Source organism: Sylvia atricapilla, chromosome 6 (genome assembly GCF_009819655.1).
Source record: "Sylvia atricapilla isolate bSylAtr1 chromosome 6, bSylAtr1.pri, whole genome shotgun sequence".
In the NCBI taxonomy this organism is placed as follows: domain Eukaryota; kingdom Metazoa; phylum Chordata; class Aves; order Passeriformes; family Sylviidae; genus Sylvia; species Sylvia atricapilla.
In genome coordinates, this window is record NC_089145.1 from 49,457,255 (window position 1) to 49,476,288 (window position 19,034).

Below are 19,034 nucleotides of genomic sequence, written 5' to 3' on the forward strand. Positions count from 1 at the left end.
GGAATGTGGCATTCTGCCTAAGGTCAGTAATAACCATGTTGTACAGCTTGGATATGGCATGTCCCTGTGTTAACAACAGCCAGCTGCTATAAATGGGGTTTTCTTACTTTCTTCAATTACCTTTGCAGGCCTCATATAATTACGACATAATAAGCTGAAGTTTGCACAGCCCCACTTTACAGTGGGAGCAAAGTGTGGGGTGTGGGGTGGAAGGTGCAGCTTGGCTGATGGGGCAGGGGAGCAGTCCTAGCAGCACCAGCATCGTGCCAGTTCCCAGCCTTCGGCTCCAGTGACAGGGATGTACAAGGTGGCTTATTTCCAGTAGCAGAATTACCAGAGGAATTCTCTCCTCCCATATAATAATTCAGTTTGTCAGCTACCTCTGCAAAGAAAGGCGTCCTTTTATACTGGGCTTGTTGAGCCACTGCAACAGGGCAGGCCACAGGCATCCTACATAGCAGAAATCTAAGGGGACATCACTCTCCAATCCTTCCTATCATACAGCTATTTGCCAGAGCCTTAGTGTGCCCAAATAATGAAGGTGGTCTGCATCAATTTTTAAGCAAAGGGAATAAAACTATACTTAGCTCTAACACATTTTTAACCCAGACCCATGTGCCCTGTGGTTATGAAAAAAACCCCTCCTGCCAACATCACTGGTAGCAGCAAGACAAGTGCCCATGGAGAGAACAGGATCACAGCCTTCCCCAGCAGCACCCCACTGGCTGGAACTTTAGCTCACATTGCCCATTTGCAGGCACTGCAGGCTTCCAGCCACTTCCAATTCCTGCTGAGATGGACAGAGCTGAGCAGGAGCGCTGTGGGGCTGCCCAGGCTAAGCAAGTTGGGACCATGATGGAAATACTGATGGGAGGCAGGTGAAGGAGCAGCTGACAATTTTGATTGGCTCATTCACACCACAGCCTCCGTGTCAGGCTAGGTTAGTAGTCCACAGCAGATGAGGGACTGGATCATGAAACAGCTGAGTAAGGGAACTACAGCATAAAGGTACTCATCAAAGAGGATAAGGACAACAGTCAAATTGAGGAAGATAGCATAATCTTTATTGTGGTTTTTATATTAACTTATTAAGTTAGACAAGAGTTGAGTAACAGCTGCTAAAGACATGGGAAGTTGAATAAATGATCAGTGCCAGCAAATCTGAAGTAAATTAATAAAAAACTGAAATTCCCTGACATGAGCATTGATACAAAGCTAATGAAGTTACCACACCAGCACCTCTTCCTTTGGGAGAAAAGTAGCTTAATTATTAAAATATAATGTCTTAAGTATGTTCATCACTGAAGAACCAGTAAAGGCTGAAATGCTGGAGGAAGCCCCATTCTTGCTCTTCTTATGCAAAAGCACAAAACAGTCTTGGTGAATAAACTGGTGTTCAGACCCTGTATTACAAATGATCTACTGAGCAAGTCTGGGTATTTATTTACCCAACTGCCAAAATCACATGGGTGAGAAAAATGGAGAATGGAGAAATTTGGGATGAACCCAAATTGCTGCAGGTTATCTTAGCTGCCTAGTGAACAGACAGACTGGCTCACTGGATCCAGTGCTGCTGAAGGAAGGAATAAAACTGTGTTTTGTGAGGAAATCAGGCTTCCCAGGGACCAATGGAATGGTCTAAGGCATCAGTGAGGCTGCAAAATAATATTTTTCTTTGTTACAGCCATGTATTTCCAGAAGAAAAAACCCAAACTGTTAGAGGGTTACAGGGCAAATATATATATATATATATATAAAAATTTCTCGCTTTTAACCACTTTGTAAGGACAGAAATATTTTGCCAGCTTTCCATGGTAGACAGAAATTACTAGATGGCATCTGAATTCCTGACTCCTAAGATATTGTTCTCCTTGGAGAAAGGTTATGTTGATTAAGGTTTTTGATGATACAGAATTATTGAGGATAGCCAGAAGTTTATAATTGGAGAGGACAGGCAGGAAGATTTTAGTATGCCAGTGGGTAGAAATGAGAGATGAAGGTTAATGTCAATAGCACCAAGTAAGAGATAGAGAGAGACAGAGAAACAATACCATCTCCATGTTCCAGGTACATCCCCTTAACACCACCACTGGCAATTTTATATAGCTGGAGTATCATGTACTTCCCAAATGTCAAGTTATGTCCCTTGAATGATGGAGGAAAAAACTGCCATTATTCTGAAAGCAATTGGGAACAAATACCACCATGAAGATGAAGACATCTCCATGTCTTTACTGACACATACTCCTAACTCCCATGTGCAGAAAGGGTATAATATAGGGGAGACAAAAAAAGGTGACCAGGAATGTTAATAGTCTTGGCAAGGAAAAATTTAAATTAGAACCTCTTCTTCCCCCAGAGGACTTACAGTAGGGAAAAGGGTGAGATACATGAAGCTATGAATAGTGTTGAAAAGATGAGTGAAAAAGGACCACCCAGTTCCTCCAGAGGTAGATCCATGCTGCTGATCAGGAAGTAGATGGAAAACTAAAGAAAGGATTTTTCCTTGCCACAGTTCAGATCTGTCAGTTAGCAATAGTATTAGATCCTAAGAATAGAAATTCATTCAGAAAAGATTTAGACGAAGCCCTGGAATAAAGATCAAAGAGCAGCTACTAAAATAATGTTACAGGCATACAAAAATATAAACATATTCCATTGCATATATAAAATTTCTTCTATTAGCAATTATCAGAAGGTATTAGATTAGACAAGACATTGAGCTGAAAGCACCCTTGTGTTCTCCAGAGAGTATCATTTACTTCTGCATGCCAGTCTTCCCTGCTTCCACTGTCCTGTGCACACAGAGCATCTACTTCCAATCTGGAATCAAGAGAAATGAGCCCTGAACTACACACACACTCACACTCACACATAACACACAGCAAACATTCTCCCCCACAGACAAAGCTAAAACTTAGGCATCTGTGTTCCAGGAAGTTAATTCTAAGCCTGGACCAAATATTCACCTCATATTTCATTCTAATCTAGGTTCTGAGAATTACATATACAAATATCCTTTGATAAAAGGTATCAGTTGTCTAAAATTGCTTCATTTTCACACCCATCCTCTTGGCATAAGCAGCATGCACCAACTTTAATTCAACACACACAAAGATCCTTCTATTTCTGCAGAAAACTGAAGTCATGAGAATGAACAAACACACCACTGCAGCAGGAGGAGCTAACCCCATTAGCTTTCCTTTGCCAGCTTGCAGAGTCTCTTAACTCTTGAATAAGGACCAAGAGTGTCATCAAAAACAAAGTCCCACAGAACTCGAATCCAGGACTGGTGATGTGGGAGGTTATCATAGTATTCTGCTGCAATCTTCTTCACCTGGAAGAAGAAGAGAGAGAATGAGCTGTTTGGCTGCACAGAGTCAGCTGTGTTTCAACCTTCACATGCAGATCTGATAGCACAGCCATTACCTGAAATTACTTGTTATTGCTTGTGAGCTTCTGAAGCTCAGCCAAATGAGATGTACTTAAAAGTATTTAGATACTTCTTAGCAGATTTCTGATGTAAGTTTTGTCTCACAGTGACATAATTTGACAGACAATGGATTGCTGCCTTCAGTCAGAACTATTTTGTCTCATTTCAGAGGTGGTGGGATCTCCACAATGAGGTACATTATCCACTTTATCAATTGCCAAGACTCCAGCACCCTATATTTAAAGCCCAGTTTGCCCCTCATAATATTCTTCTGTTGAGGGTTTTGGGTAAGAGAGAATTAACAACTGAGAAAATGACAGCCTTGACTACACTTTGTTTTTTACCCTGCATTCTACTACCATGATGCAAATCCAAGAGATGGGTTCCCCCAGCAGGCAAAGAAAATTGCAGGGGTGATCTGTTCTCCCCAGTCTGGTATTAAAAATACTGTAAGATTCATTATTAGGTCACAGGTCTAATAAAATTTTATCCTTGCTCTAATTCCCCATATCTTCAGTGCTGCCATCAGAGAAGCACTGTGCATCACTGGGGTGCTGCTTGTAGTGGAAGTTAGGCCAGAACCAGAGGACAAAGATTTCAAAGCTGGCCGGTTCAGGGGACTGTGAGGACTCCCAAGTTATCAGTTATTACTCCTGCTCCAACTAGATGCATTGCTTTTTGAACACATTTATAACGCAGCAGATTCTGTTAACTATAGTACACTTCCACATAACTGCTTGGGCATGGTTTTATTGCAGCTCCACCTCCTAGACAAACAAAGCTCTAGAATAGAGTAGTTTGTCTTGCTGGACAGCATGACTTCTCTCTTTAAAAACCCTGCAAAATTTTAAAGCAAACTACACTGAGCACAATGCAGTGAAGAGAGAACCGTCATGCAAGAAGAGGGTCTCATCACCACCCAAGGTATAATGGTGGAACCTTAACACAGCATTTGACTGTTTGTGAAAAGGTAAGAATTCCAGTGAAAGTTAAATTATAAGCTAGTATGTCTCCCTGCTAATTACCTCATTAATTCAGCTTCCTAGCAGACACTTCTCTGGGAAGTAAGTTTGGATAATGTACAAGAGTCATTAAGATCTTTTACCTCTGTCCCTTACACACTCCTTGTGCTCCTGGCATGGTCGTGGTGTGCTGGACATGGAAGATTCAGTTCAGATCTGACTGTATTATGGCTTTTAATTAATACCTCCAACTTCATAATATTTTTCTCTATCCTGCTTTAAAGCACTGGTCTGTACTTCAAATTAGCTAATTTTCAATGGGATTCAGACAATATCAGAATTTCTCCTAACAGAAATTTGTTAATGACTGGAAGAGAGGTGATTTCCAGATTTCCAAGATCTCTGGAGGTGCAGATTTAGATCTCCATGCTCCTTCTGTAACCCTGGTCAGAAATAATTTAATCTGGGTATTGTATCCTCCCTTTTCCCAGCTGGGTAATTGAAATAGCCAGAGGATGAGAAGGAGAACTATTTCAACAGTATGCTCCCTTAAATGAAGGCTATTCGTGAGGTCTGATGCAAACACAAAGGGGGAGCTAAGATACTCAGCTTCAAAAGCTTCACCCTAGCTCTGACATGGTCATTACCTAGCACACAGTTGCTTAGACCTTCCTTCCTACCTCCTGCACCCAGGGAGGAATAACCCCACGCACCAGCACAGGCTGGGGGCAACCTGCTGCTCTGAGAAGAAGGACCTGGGGGTCCTGGTGGACAACGAGCTGTTGTCCATGTGCCATGAGCCAGCAGTGTGCCCTGGGGGCCAAGAAGGACAATGGAATAATTTGGTACACTAGAGCATTGCAAGCAGGCCGAGGGAGATGATCTTGCCCCTCTACTCAGCCCTGGTGAGGGACACCTGGAGTGCTGTGTCCAGTTCTGGGCTCCTCAGTACAAGAGGCACATGGAGCTCCTGGAGCAAGTCCAGTGAAGGGTGACAAAGTTGATGGAGGGACTGGAGCATCTCTCTTAAGAGAAAAAGCTGACAGAGCTGGGCCTGTTCAGCCTCAAGAAAAGACAACTGAGAGGGAACCTCATCAATATCTATAAGTATCTGGAGGATGGCTGTCAAGAGAATGGATCCAGGCTCTTCTCAGTGGTGCCAAGCAATAGGACAAGGTACAACGGGCACAGGAAGTTCCACCCAAACATGAGGAAGAACTCTTCTTTACTGTGCAGTCACCGAGCACACAAACAGGTTGCCTAGAGAGGGTGCAGAGTCTCCCTCAGTGGGGATATTCAAGAACCATCTGGACACAAACCTGTGCCATGTGCTCTAGGATGGCTCTGTTTGAGCAGGGAGGCTGAACCTCACCCATTCTGTGATCTGTTATCATGGAAGGATAACAAGAGATTGCAAAGTCTGCAGGACAATTACTAGGCACTTGGCACCTGGTATATTGAGGCTTTTCCTCAAGTAGGTCAAGGTGGCAGGGCAGGAAATCCCATCTTTTGGACTGAAACTTTTGTTCTGGTTCTGTGCTTGTAGAGCACAGTGACAGGACCATACTCCTACTCTTCGTATCTGATAGGCACAAAAGTTAAATGCAGCCTAGTATTTCAGCATGGCTGTTACACACACTCTTTATCCCGGGGCTACACAGAAACAGGAAGCTGCAAAATTACATTTAGAATGCTCAAAGACTTATTAGAAGAATTTCCCTCTATAGTCCTACATCCCCACCACAGGCAGGATGCTGAGCACTCAAGCTAACCCTCCTGGCCATCTTAGGGTTAATGAAATCTGCAATTCAAAACCAGCACATCTACCATGTTTTCCAGTGTTGTCTGTCTAATAAATCTGGTTTCATACCATGTCTTTTCCTTTTCCCACAAGCTTAATGAGTAACTAGTTTGCCTCTGGTAACACCACTGCTTTTATTGCAGCTTCTAGGAGTAGAGTTCCTCCTTCTCCAATCTCCTCTTCCCATAAGTATACTCAGTCCTTCAGACAATGAAGAATGGATCTCTTTACTCATTTGATAAACAGTGCAATATTTTATAGTTATACGACTACATTCAAAGACGAATCTAGTTGTAAATCTACAGGGGTTTTTCTTAGAGCAGGTCCTTCATTGCAATGTTAAATTTCATGGTCTCTTGTGTAATCTCTCATTATACTAGTGGGGCAAGTTCTTACTGCACACCCATGTCACTCATCTTTAATATCCATAAGCTTATGAGCACAGTCTAATTCTTTCTCTTTCAAATCTGTCACAGTCCTAGGGTAAAGGTCTTTCCAGTAGCAAACACATTACTCAGAATATTCTGAATGACACACCTGTAACAAAGGAAAAAGCTGAATTTACTTTCCTGATAAGCAAGCTGAAAAGCCAGTTACTTTCTAAGATTAAGATCCAGTTTTTTCAATCCTATTTCTCCCGATTTCAATAATGTAGGATAGATCTTTAAAAATAGAGATCTTTACTCTACTTTCAACTTGCCAATAATTAAAAATAAAAACAGTCTCACTGAGAAGTCATCTATATTACACAATGCAACTGTTAGAAGTTCAAGTGTCTAAGAGACTAAATCTGAAAAGAACAGATCTTTGCTGAGTGAAGAATTTGCTAGGAGGTTAAGCTAAGTAGAGCAAGTGAGGTTTCTTAGCTGCTGTGAAGTTCAAGATTTAAAGTCAATTAGAGAGGCTCTGTCTTCTTATCTCTTTCCATCAGAGGGGCAGAGATTTTTTTTCTCATTTTGCAGAAAAGAGTAACCAATTTGTTTTAATGGTCAAAGGATTTTCTACAGGAACTGTTTTTCCAAAGAAAATAAAAAATAAGTAAATAGAATCCTTTTCAATAGAATTTACTCGTAATTGATCACTCATCAGACTCCAAGTCTTCCATATAGTTCTATCAGGCAACAGTGATGGGCAAGCCTTCTCTCTCCTCCACCAGCAGGGCAAGTCTCAGTTGCCAAAGAGCAAAACACACATGAAGCCTAAGAAATTCAGCTAATAACTCCATCCTCTTTACACAGGAGGGCAGAAACTTCCAGCTGCTGCGCTGCCTCAAGGAATTAGGCTGAACTATTTGTGGTGTGGGTGGAGAAGAGCTTTTCAGGTCTCAATCAGGGCTGGAGCAACAGTCCCAGCAAGTTCAATTACTCACTCACCTCCCTCGTGCAGGATACTGAGCTAACCTCCTTCTCTTCTATTTTTATTTGGGTAATCTAAGTATCTAAGCCCATCTGACAAGTTTGAACATTTGAAACTAAAGCTAAGCACATGTACTTCCCTGCTGAGCTATCAGGTGTATCAGTGATGGGAGTGCTTCACAGGACAACTTCACATCTGAGTGTGGGCTGCTGTACCACCTCATGGGTGCCTCACCAGCAACATGCAGGGTCTCCAGGGCAAACCTCCAGCAGCAAAGGATTGAATGAAACACAATTGCAGGCTGTATAGAGGCTTCCCACATTCTTCTACACAAGAAAATCTCCCCTTGATTTTCACTCCTCTCAGGGAGTGTTTCTGTGATGGAGAACACAAGCCCATATAGCAGGGTTTGCCCAGGTATGCCATCACAGGAGTTGCACATGGTATCAGTAGTGAGGAGGTCACCGCTCCTGAACCTCAGGCTCCTCAGCCAGGCCTCCATCTCATATGGATATTGCAGTAGCAGTTCCCAATTTTGCATCAGCCCACAGAAAGGTGTTTCCTTCCTATTACGTCAGAGGACTTGTATGTAGGAGCAATCCTTCGAAGTCACGTACCTCTGACACTGGGAGCACCTGCTGGGGAACCCTTGCATTAAAACACACAAGAGCAGCTACACACCTGGAGGGAGATTAAAAACCATTCCTAGACACCTGGGCTTTGCAAATTTGATTCCCACAACTGATAAAACATAAACAAAAAGGGGTTTGCCTTTCAAATGAGGAAAGCCACACCGCTTTCCCAATGACAGACCAGGCCTCCTCAGTTTCTGTGGGTGGGAGAGGAGAGCTAGAAGGAGCCACAGAGAGTGCAGCTTTACTTTCCAGTATTATCTGTGTCACGCTGGAACATGCCCCAAAAAATTATGTCACCTCAAAAACAGAAAAAACTTTTCTTTGATGTTAATCAAGCAATATAGTTAGCAGATTGATCATTAGACAAATTTCAAGTAGCAATTGCCACCTGCCTCCCTTTAGACGGGTCCTTAAACTTTTAGAGTTGAAACTTAGTGGCTGAGGGATGTAAATTGAGACATTCACAGCCTTGTTGGAGGATTTTAAAATGGAAAAAGTATTCCTCAAGCCTCTCAAGGATCAGATATCCTAGCTTGCATCAAACATTATTACAGCCATTTCTCTCAATCTCTGGCTTAAAATTAATTTGAAACAAATCCAAAAAGCTGTTATCTTTTTTCCCCTAAATTCATCAATTGCTATGATTTGGAGTGTTTTCTTTGAGACAGCTTAGCAGTTTCATAAAAATCCAACACACTCATGCTCATGCTATACTTACCATGGGCAATCTGCACCCAGGAATGCTGGGGAAGTCATGATGCTCCATGTGGTAGCCTACATTGAAGGTAAGCCAGTTCAGAGGTCCGTAATAAGAGTATGTCTCATACCCTTTTAGGAACATGTAGTGTTCTGCTATGAAGTGCCCAGAAATGGGATGAAAACCCAAGCAAAGAATTGTACCTGCTATTAAGTAAATAACAGGTTTGAGCCCCCACAGGTAGTAGATGATGAGGTCTATAGAAAACTGGACAAGAGCATTAAGGATTTCCATCCGTGTGACTGCTTTGGGGTTCACATAAAGCGGCCTCAGACTGTAGAACAGAGGTTGGAGGATCAGCCAAAGCAGTTTCCGAAGCGGTGTGCAGAAAAACCAGCCCTCAAAGTCTGTGGGAATGTCCACATCCAAGCTGTCCCCTCCCAGATACCGGTGATGGTCGATGTGGTACTTCTTGAAGGAGGCAGAATAGGGGATGCCAATGGGCAAGTTGGCAAAGACTGCAAACCATCGGTTCCACTTGGCCTGCTTGTTCCCAAAGGCCACGTTGTGTGAAATATCATGGATGGCGAGGGTCAGGGAATGGTTGATGCAACCCCCAAATGCATAAGCCCAGAAGAAAATCCATTTCCAAGATAAGTCTTTCACCAGGTAGCATGCCAGCAGCTGCGTGAAAACCATTCCAGATACAATCCACTTTAAATGTGGATCTGGTCCCATCAGAGTCTTGATCTCTGGATACTTTGCTAAAGGGAAAAATGCAGAGAAAAACTTGGTTAGATCATAATTAGGTAAACACAATCACCACTGTGACTCTCCGTTTTTATCGCACTACGTTTGAGGGCCTGGTTTTATACAATGCTAATTCCAAAGTAGGGATTAGCATTGCCACTGTGGTGAAAGTTTTATTAGTTCCAGCATCATGTCTAATTGTGATTGGTATTGTCATATATAGAAACATAAAAAAAATACCTGATGGTCTCTCTGGTATCATGTGGCTTCCCCACATATTGCTTCACAGTGATGAGTAGTAATATGCCAAATCCCACAGGACTTAAGCTCTAGGAAACATCTTCTGTCATGTTTTTAAGTTTTTAATGTCCTTTTGCATTTTGCTCAGATGCTATTTTCCACTAAAGGGATACAACTGCCTTCTCTGTAGCCCTTTCCACTGTTGTTTCAAACACACAAGCAGAGTAGAGAGCTGAATAACAGGCTCACCAGGTTTTTCTCTGTGGTTAGATGACAAACACATCATTTAAAAAAAAATTTCCTAGTTATTTGAGTGTTTACCAGTGCTCACAACAGGTACAACTCTTCATACATGGCAACAACACAGTAAAGTCAGTAATATTATTAGGATTTTGTAAAGCATGGAAAATCTCTGTTCCCATGTCACATACCAAAAGCAGGCATAAAAGCCACATAGATTATCACACAACAGTTCCATGAGGCCTCACAAATACTGCAGTACAGTGTCAGAGAGACATGGGCTAGGCTTGCAAATCTGACTCATGTCAGGCCAGGACCAGCTTACTGATCTTCAGTCCCACCAGACATTCATCTCGCCTTTAAAAAGAAAGTAAAATGCAGAGTACAGCCCATCCTCTAGGTGCTGTTCACTGATTTACATCTCCTCTGTGCAAATCCACACTTCTCACTTCCAGTATTAACTTGCACATGATTCCTTTTGCTGCCTTACAGCTTTTAGCCACAAACTGACCTCTCTCCTTTAACTAATACTTTGCATTTCTTAGTAACTGCAGCTTACACAGATAACTGCATAAAGAAGTCACTCATTCTGAACCCTGAGGTTACACAGTGTTCTTGTGAGTTTCACTGGCCCATTTTATGAATAGAAAAGTAAATATCATCTGACTGTCACAGTATAATACTAATACAGTAAAATCAGATTACAACGATCTGCATCTATGCAGCTGTGTCTACTATAAACAAAGGCTGGAGATCATACATGTACTTTATGTGACCTTGAAAGCAGTGGCAGATACTGGGTACTGGATGCAGAGAAGGTTTTTGCAGAAGTGAACCCTGAGAAGTTTACAGAAATTCAAAGAGATGCAGTGCTACTTAAAGAAGCAGGTGAATGTGGTCATGCTCTGCAACCATTCCAACAACCCTTGAGCCTCTTGGCCAACTTCAGTCCATCTTGACAGAAATTAAAGATTACAAAGATTAGAAAAGTGCTGTGGAAGATGAAGACAAAGGAAATATACTCAAATCGTGTGAGGAGGAGGAGGCTAAGATCACCATGTGGAGTATTCAGGCAAGAGTGAGATTTTCTAAGTGCTGGGAAAGCTGAAGTGAAAGTTCCTATCTTTCTAAAGTCAGGCAAATTTTTTGGCAAAAATCTGCAGAAAGTCCAGGGTACTTTTTTTTTTTTTTTTTTTTTGGTGTTTTGCTGTTTTGTTTTTTGTTGCTGTTTTCACCATTCTTGGAATATTTTTCAAGCCAATAAAGTTAACATGCCAAAAGTTGTTCTCTAGTACCTGAATAGGTACTAAAGTTTTACACAAAGTGCTGCTTATGCAAAGTTCACTCTAAAGTATAACAATATAATGACCTGGTCAGACTTACAGACATGCAGTTTTATGTAGCTTAAGCTCTTCCTTAGGGACATCTGTCCAAAAGCCGGGAAATGCTTTAATAAGTCAAGCCACCTCAAATGTTGACACACCATGCAGCTGGTAGAGATAAGCTACTGCAGTTACCAGAAGAGATGAAATGTAAAACAACCAAATTTGTTCCTCAGTCTGGTCAAATTGAGGCCACATTGACCCCCTCCCCCCACACACCCCCCCCCCAAAAAAAAAAAATTAGTGGGATGGGAAAATTTCTTAGAGATGCTTCATACTGTCATTTGACAATAATGGAACTTTTTGACCTATTTCTTTCTGTGGCAGCCAACAAGGACTGCAGATTCCATTTAAAAGGTTCCAGAGCAGTTCCAAATGGCAGCAACAGTGTATGCATGCAGCAATGCAGGCAGGTTGCACTTATCACAGGTGACAGACAGCTATTAAGTAACTTGCCAGGGTTTAATATTAAATTCAACACATGATTAACTCCAACAGTAAATTTTTGCATACTAGTCAAACCACAATACTGTGGCTGTTTATCATTAATACTGATAAAGCAGTCCTGTTTCCATGGCATGGAAAAATTTCAGGTTTCTTCTCAAGGAGAAACTATAGCTTGGGCAGGGGGTGATGCTGGTAAGCTCACTGGAGGCTAAAAGTGGAGTAGCCTGCCAGAGACCTGTTGGTTAAGGAGCACTTAAAATGCAGAATGTTGAATGCTGGCCCTTTTCAAATGTGAAAAGCCAACCACTCTTCAGTGAGACACATTGAACACCAGATTAAGTGATCCTGATTTTGCAATTTATGTATAATGTGCTGACACAAAGTTGTGATAACACAAATTTTTATCTCATTTTTCCCCCCTGTTCATGCCCTGTAGGTAGCTGAAAGAATGCTAGTAGAGGCAGGAGCCTCACTCGCTGCTGAAAACCCTAGACATCCCTGTAAGGCTGCTGTGCACGCATCTGTAGGTGCTACACAAACCAGGCATCACCCACCTGCATGAAAAAAAGGTCACAGAGAATCAGAGGGCATAGAAAGAGGAGAAAAACCGAACCCCATCATTCACCCCTTCTATATGGCAGGGGGAAGGAAAGGGAGGGTGGATGAAAGCATGGATACACAACACAGGACAGGACACAACACATACAGTTACGTGACTGCATGGGACCAAGTTTTGCCCTTTTTAGTCTAATGAGAACAGGAGAGACCTGACTACTCTGGGGTCTACACAGCACATATTCCAGCCTCCAGTTCATTGAGGAAGTCTGTTAGCTCAGGTTATCTACATGTGCTTCTAGCTGTCCACACCGAGGCACTGCTGTGAGAGGCTGGGGACACTGGTGTAGACATACAGCAGGGGACAAAGATGACTTGTCTGTCTCCAAGATCAGCACACTGCCAAAGCAGCACAGGCACTTTCGTACAGTAGGTAAATGTAGTCACTAACTCTGCCCAGAGACAGCTCCACGATGATGAAAGACAGCATTCCCCACTCTTACAAGTCAAGAGAGAACAAATGCAAGTGTATTTTCAGAAGGGTTCACAATTCAGAAACAACCCATTTACGGAATTACTTTTTCACTCCATGGTTCTGTGCATCTTTTGAGAGGCAGGTACCACTCATCAAGTGCCTAAACTAACCAATCAGTCCAACTCTGTATTTTGCTCTGTTGATGTGTCACTCTGGAGATCCAAGAGCACTCACAATAGCCCTACAGTTAACCTCAGTTAGGGCAGGAGCAATTGCTCCTGGACAGGCCATTGGTTGCCAGGTCCTGCTGTTCCTCTGCAGTAGACAGCAAATATCTTCTTCTGAGCTCACCCATCCTCTGTCCTACCGACCCTGTCCCTGAGATAACTCAGGCAAGTCCCAATGATAGCACCAGACAATTTCTCATTGATGTGACACCACATATACTTCACGCTTGCACATCCTGGTACACATGGGATTGGAAAGTGAACAAGAGCAGGAGCTGTCCACAGAGACGGTGGTGATGGAGATTTAAAGGAGCAGCAGCCTTGTCCACATCCATGAAAAACTAGTACTAAAAAGAGAAGAAATTTAATTTCTTAATTTTTGTTTATTTTCACCCCAAGTGCAGCATACTGATACAGTCAAAGTGAACACACTCCTCAGCATAAGTCGTTCTCTGAAGGTTTGTTAAAGGGAAGAAGAAAAAAAATCTGTGATACTGCTATCCTGGACTACATTCCATTGATTATGAGTCCCTGCCAAAAGAGATAAAAGAGACACCAGGCACAGGATGTAAGTTTTACTACTCCATGTCCTATGCTGGAGCTGGTATTTGCACCAAATAAACAAGCAAAAAAAAAAGAAAACCGTTTACTAACATTACAGTGTTTTGCCTCCTAGCAGCTCAGCTCAAAAAGATGCTTATAAAAGCACAGCATACCCAAGTCCTCAGTGAACAACATGAATGAGCTGGAGCAAGTCCAGCGGAGGGCTATGAAAATAGTCAGAGGGTTCAAGCACCTCTCCTATAAGGAAAGGCTGAGAGTGTTGAGAATGGAGGCTGTTCAGTCTGGAGAGGAAAAGGCTTTAGGAAGACCTTATTGCCTTTCAACATCTAATTTCAACATCAATCTATAAACATCTAGGTTTATAGGACTGATGGGGACTGACTGTTTAGTAGGGCTTGTTGTGATAGGTCAAGGGGGAACGGTTCCAAGCTAAAAGAGGAGACATTTAATTTAGACATAAGGAAGATCTTTTTTTACAATGAGGCTGGTGAAGCACTGTCACAGGTCACCCAGAGAGGCTGTAGATGCCCTATCCCTAGTTCAAGGCCAGGTTGGTTGGGGCTCTGAACAACCTGATCTAACTGATGATGTACCTGGTACTCAAACTGTTCTATGATTAATTCAAACAATGAGTCAAGATACAGGTAGGATACACAGAACACAATATGCATGACAACACCTTCTGGTTTTTCACAGCCTCCTGGGAAAAAGCCCCTTTCCCCCGGGAAAAGTACACAAAATAAGAAGAAACATTTTTGGCCCAGCTAATTACACTGAAGTTTCATATGCCCACCATGCAAGGACAAGTGTCTTAATCTTGTACTTGTCACCCACAAGCTTCAGCTTAATGCTCACTGATCCAAGAGCAGTGGGTCACCCAGAAGTGGCCACCAGAGGGAAAGTACCGCAGTGGTGCCACTCTACCGGTGTCAACCGAGATGGATGATGTCAGCACATCACTATGTCAGCACCTGTTTGCTTACATTTGTTTATTAGCTAGTCCAGAGTAAAGGGATGCAGCAATGCTAGAAAGAAGCCTTCCAGCTCCTTCTGAAACAAAAATCTGCAATATGGACTAGGCTGAAGCCTTTGGTTGCACTTAATACATTTCCCCCAGATGACTATAAATGCCTAAATCAGTCACTTTCTGCCCATGTGATTCATTTCACAGATGATGCCCACAGGGAGCTGGCATGAGCACTGGGACAGCAGCTCTTCTGGGTACACTCATCACAGGACGTGCACAACCAGGGGCAGCACTGTGCCCACACACTGCAGCATAAAGGGCAAACACAGTTTCTTCACCAGATGCACATGTAGTTCAGAGCTTTGATTTAAGCTATGGACATAATATATTGCATATTTCAGTAGGTACAACTTATCAGAATTTTCATAAATGTGAGATTTAAAAAGGCAACAGAAGAGACAGCCAGAAGAAATAGCAGACTAATCTTTAAATAAGAGAGCAGAGCTGGAAGCTATACTTGGATTAGCTAAATGCTAAAATAAAATGGATTTTGGCTTTTTTTGGGTTTTTTTGGTTCCATCCCTCCCCATGGGCTAACATCTCAGACTTCCTACAGGATAAAGTACATATAAAACACATGCACCATCTCCACTCCAAAATAACTTGCCAAAGAACTAATTACATAACTATTAAGCATTCTTGGATGTTAGATCATATTCAGATGTTCCTGGTCTATCCTGAGCAACACTGATTCCGCTTTCATCCTCAGCAGCAAACAAGTGCTTGCCTAAGGATCCTGTGAAGCAAGACATTTTCTGACCAACTTACAGTAATTTTATAAAGCTAGATTCAGCCCATGGCACAAATATGATCTCACTCTTTCCATGTCACAACATATTCCTCACTGCTTGTATTTGGGAAATTGTTTGCAGGTGAAATGACCATACATTGTATGATCCTGGCGTTACCTGCATTTAAGCAATTATTTTTTCATCTCTCAAGAGTGAATGCCATCAACACTTCCCACTGAGCAAGAGCACAGTTTCTCCAAATCTTTCAGTCCAAGAAATCCTTACTGACAAAAAGCAGAAATCCTACTTCTACTATATGCCCTCTCTATGTTATATCTCCCCTCTGTTACATCTCCCCCTAATAGCATTTTTGTAACTATACAGAAAGGCTAAGCAGATCTAGACAAAAAACTTTTCCATCAGGAAGGTTTTAACCAGATCTTTCCCTAACAGAGCTTACTGCAGCATTACACAAATCCCAGTCCTGACACAAGGCAGTAACAGGCTTTTCATAAACAAGACAGGGAGAGAATAGCAATGAAACAATTCCATTCCATAAACTGAAAAGCATGAATAACGTGTTCAGGAACATGTATAACGTGATCAGGGTCGAAGTGCCAGCTTGGCAAGAGATCTCCACTCTAAGACAGAAGCAGCTGCACCCAGACAGTAGCACAAAGCTACATTTTAATACCTAGATACTACAAAGAGATAAGAGAGGAAGTATCTCCTCTCCCTTGTGCAAAACGTCGATCTATTTGCTGGTATAATTATAGCCTTTAGAAATCACTACTCTCATCCAGTGAAACACTGTCCTGCCACAAAGCCAATCTCCAGCCAGCCCAGTAGATAAACACTGCTCATAGCTCTGCAGCTCAACTGGAACCGGTTGCCCAGAGAAACTGTGGATGGCCCATCCCTGGAAGTGTTCAAGGACAGGTTGGGTGGGGCTCTGAGCAACCTGAGCTTGCAAAGGATGTAGGGACCATCCCTATCCATGCTAGGGAGACTGGACTCGGGGACTTCTCATGCAGACACAGTCACCGACTACAAAAGTCTTACAGACACCTGGGCTAATAATGCTTAAGCAAGGACAAACAACTTGGTGATGAACTTTTTTTACCCGTCAGATGCTCTACAGGAACAGACTGGGGCAACAGCCCAGGAAACACCACTTATATAGTAGAAAGAAACAGCCTTATGTGGTTGTCAGTTTGCCGATTTTTTTTTTCTAAACAGGTAATTTTCATTTGTTTTTAAATCCAAGCAGCCATGCCTTAGAGAGACCAACATTTTAAAAAGCTGCAGCCCAGAAAACAATCAAGTTTCAGTGCTTAGCAACTAAATCATTAACCTATTGGGAAGGAAATACTTCCTTTACCAGCATGGAATGCTGTCCCCAAGGCATTGCTGTACACAAAAATGCAAAATACATGGATTTTTATAGATATTTGTTCATATGTATTTAAGATTCTTACTGCGTACTCCAGCTTAGCAGACACTAAACACTTTGATACCTATATACTCTGAATATTAGGTGATCTTAGGCTTTGAATAATGCAGTGAGGATCATTATACAAACATTGTGTGGAATATTATCATAGTTTCAGTAACTTTAGGTAACATTTTGGTATTTGTGACAGTAGTTTTATAATCCATTCTGCCTCATCAGACACAGATCATCCATGTCTCTCTTTCCATGTTGTATTTCTCCATGCCCTTCCTTCTACTCCCACACCTGGGGCAGGGGAAGCTGTAAAGGAGACGGACCTTGATTCCAATTGCATGTTCTTAGCGAGGTGCTGGGCAAAACCTCTGCAAGTGTGCCTCTGAAAAGACCTAAAAAGAGTTTGCTGCAACAAGGGAGTCCAAATACCTCCTGACAGCTTCATCATGGTCTGCACACCCCATTCTGCAGCATAACCCAAAACGCAAGAGCAGCAAGGGCAGAGACCCACCACCATACACTCCCCTATCCTTAGCTCACCAAAATGCAGTCCCCTTGACTGAAGGGATGAGGAACACAATGCCAAGATGCATCATTTCCTATACTGATGTAATTTGACTATCACGATTACATAGTAAAATAATTCTTTTTTTCCTGGATGTAATTCAAACCTGGACGTGGATATTCCACCACTGCAACTATACCAGAAATGTTTTTGTAATTTAGATTAATCCTGGAATAATCTGTAAGATTGTGGGGGAGTTAAAAAACTGCACCTAATTAGCATATACCTTGTGCAGGGACTCATTCAGAAGCTCCACTGCCTTTTTACAAAAGTTCTTTAGAAACTTCATCCAAATCTTTAGAGAGAAAAAAACAAAACGACCAACCCACCGAAATAAAAAGAGGGGGAAAAATAAAAATCTTTTTTATTCATAAAAAGTTGAAAATGTATTTTCAGGAGATAGGCAACAATATTCTGCGAGAATTCTGAATTATCAGTTATTTTCAGAACAGCCCAAACCCCCCTACAAAAATAAACCTCCCGACCCACCACACCCCCGTGCGCAGTTAAGCGCTGCGTGTACAACACGAAAACACAGGAGCGTACCTTGTCCCCGACAAGCAGCGGGGACTCGCTATTGTTCCCCAGCAGACCTGAGCCGCCCGCCCGTTCTCTTTCACGCAGTACCAAGGCACCGGGAACACGTGCCCGCAGGAGGGCTCCCCGCCCGGACCCCCGACGGCAGCGGCCGCTCCCGGGGCGCGGTGCACGGCCCGTGCCGCCCCTGCCCGCTGCCACCCGGTGACCCGGGCTCGGCGCTACCGGGCGCGATTCGCCTACGGCATCCCCGCCGCTGCCTCCAGAAGGCAGAGAGCTGGCAGCGCTACATTCCTCGGGGAAACACCCAACAGCCCACCGGGCTGCGGCACTCCTGTCCGCAGCCTGGTCACCGGCCCGAGCCGCACCGACACCGGCGGTCCCGGCGCGGACCCCCCGCCCGTCCCTTCCCGTCCCGGAGCGCAGCCCAGCCCGGCCGCCCGAGCCGCCGCGGCCGCTCCCGAGCTCCCCGTCCTACCCAGGATCTCCTTCCTGCGCTGCGTGTGGGGCTGCTCCGTGTAGACCCACTCGAAGTCATCGCGGGTGACCCGATTCCCCATGGCTCCTACTGCGCCCCGCGCCGCGCCGCGCCACCCTTATAGCTCCGCACCCGCGGAGGGGCGGCTCCTCCGGCCGCCCCCGCCCCGAGCGCCGCGGGCGGGCACCGGGACAGCTCCGCGCCTTCGCTCGGGCGGCGGGAGCCGGCAGAGCCCCTCCGGGATGGCAGGGCCAGTCCGGCGGGAAGAGGGTGCCTCGGGGAAGACTCGGGGGACAGGGGACGGGCGGCCGAGGCTCGCCGTGCTGTAGGGACCTCGAAGACGGCCGGGAGAGGTGTGCGGGGTGGGTGTGTTTGCAGGGCAGTAAGAGCACCAAGGCTCGGCACCGCCACTACATCCATCGCTGCCTGGGGCGGCTCCAGAGCACAAGGGGAACTCCAGTGCTGCAGGTCCCTGGGCACTTCCA

At 43.8% G+C, this 19,034-nt stretch overlaps 1 protein-coding gene across 1 annotated transcript; it reads right to left on the bottom strand.

The window, feature by feature from the left end:
• Nucleotides 1-1,042: 1,042 nt before the first annotated feature.
• On the bottom strand, nt 1,043-18,631 carry DEGS2 (delta 4-desaturase, sphingolipid 2). Its single transcript, XM_066321884.1, has 3 exons — nt 18,550-18,631; nt 8,906-9,648; nt 1,043-3,337 (listed from the first exon to the last, which is right to left on the bottom strand). Exons 1-3 carry the CDS (start codon nt 18,629-18,631, stop codon nt 3,194-3,196), a joined length of 969 nt encoding a protein of 322 aa, XP_066177981.1. The 3' UTR covers nt 1,043-3,193.
• Nucleotides 18,632-19,034: the final 403 nt, after the last annotated feature.

Excerpts from the sequence above, each read along its gene's own strand:
- DEGS2 (XM_066321884.1), bottom strand. The coding sequence starts at position 18,631 with ATGGGGAATCGGGTCACCCGCGATGACTTCGAGTGGGTCTACACGGAG. Across the intron at positions 9,649-18,549 it reads GCGCAGGAAGGAGATCCTGG|CAAAGTATCCAGAGATCAAG; the intron begins GTAGGACGGGGA and ends TTTTCCCTTTAG. Across the intron at positions 3,338-8,905 it reads CTGGGTGCAGATTGCCCATG|GTGAAGAAGATTGCAGCAGA; the intron begins GTAAGTATAGCA and ends TTCTTCTTCCAG.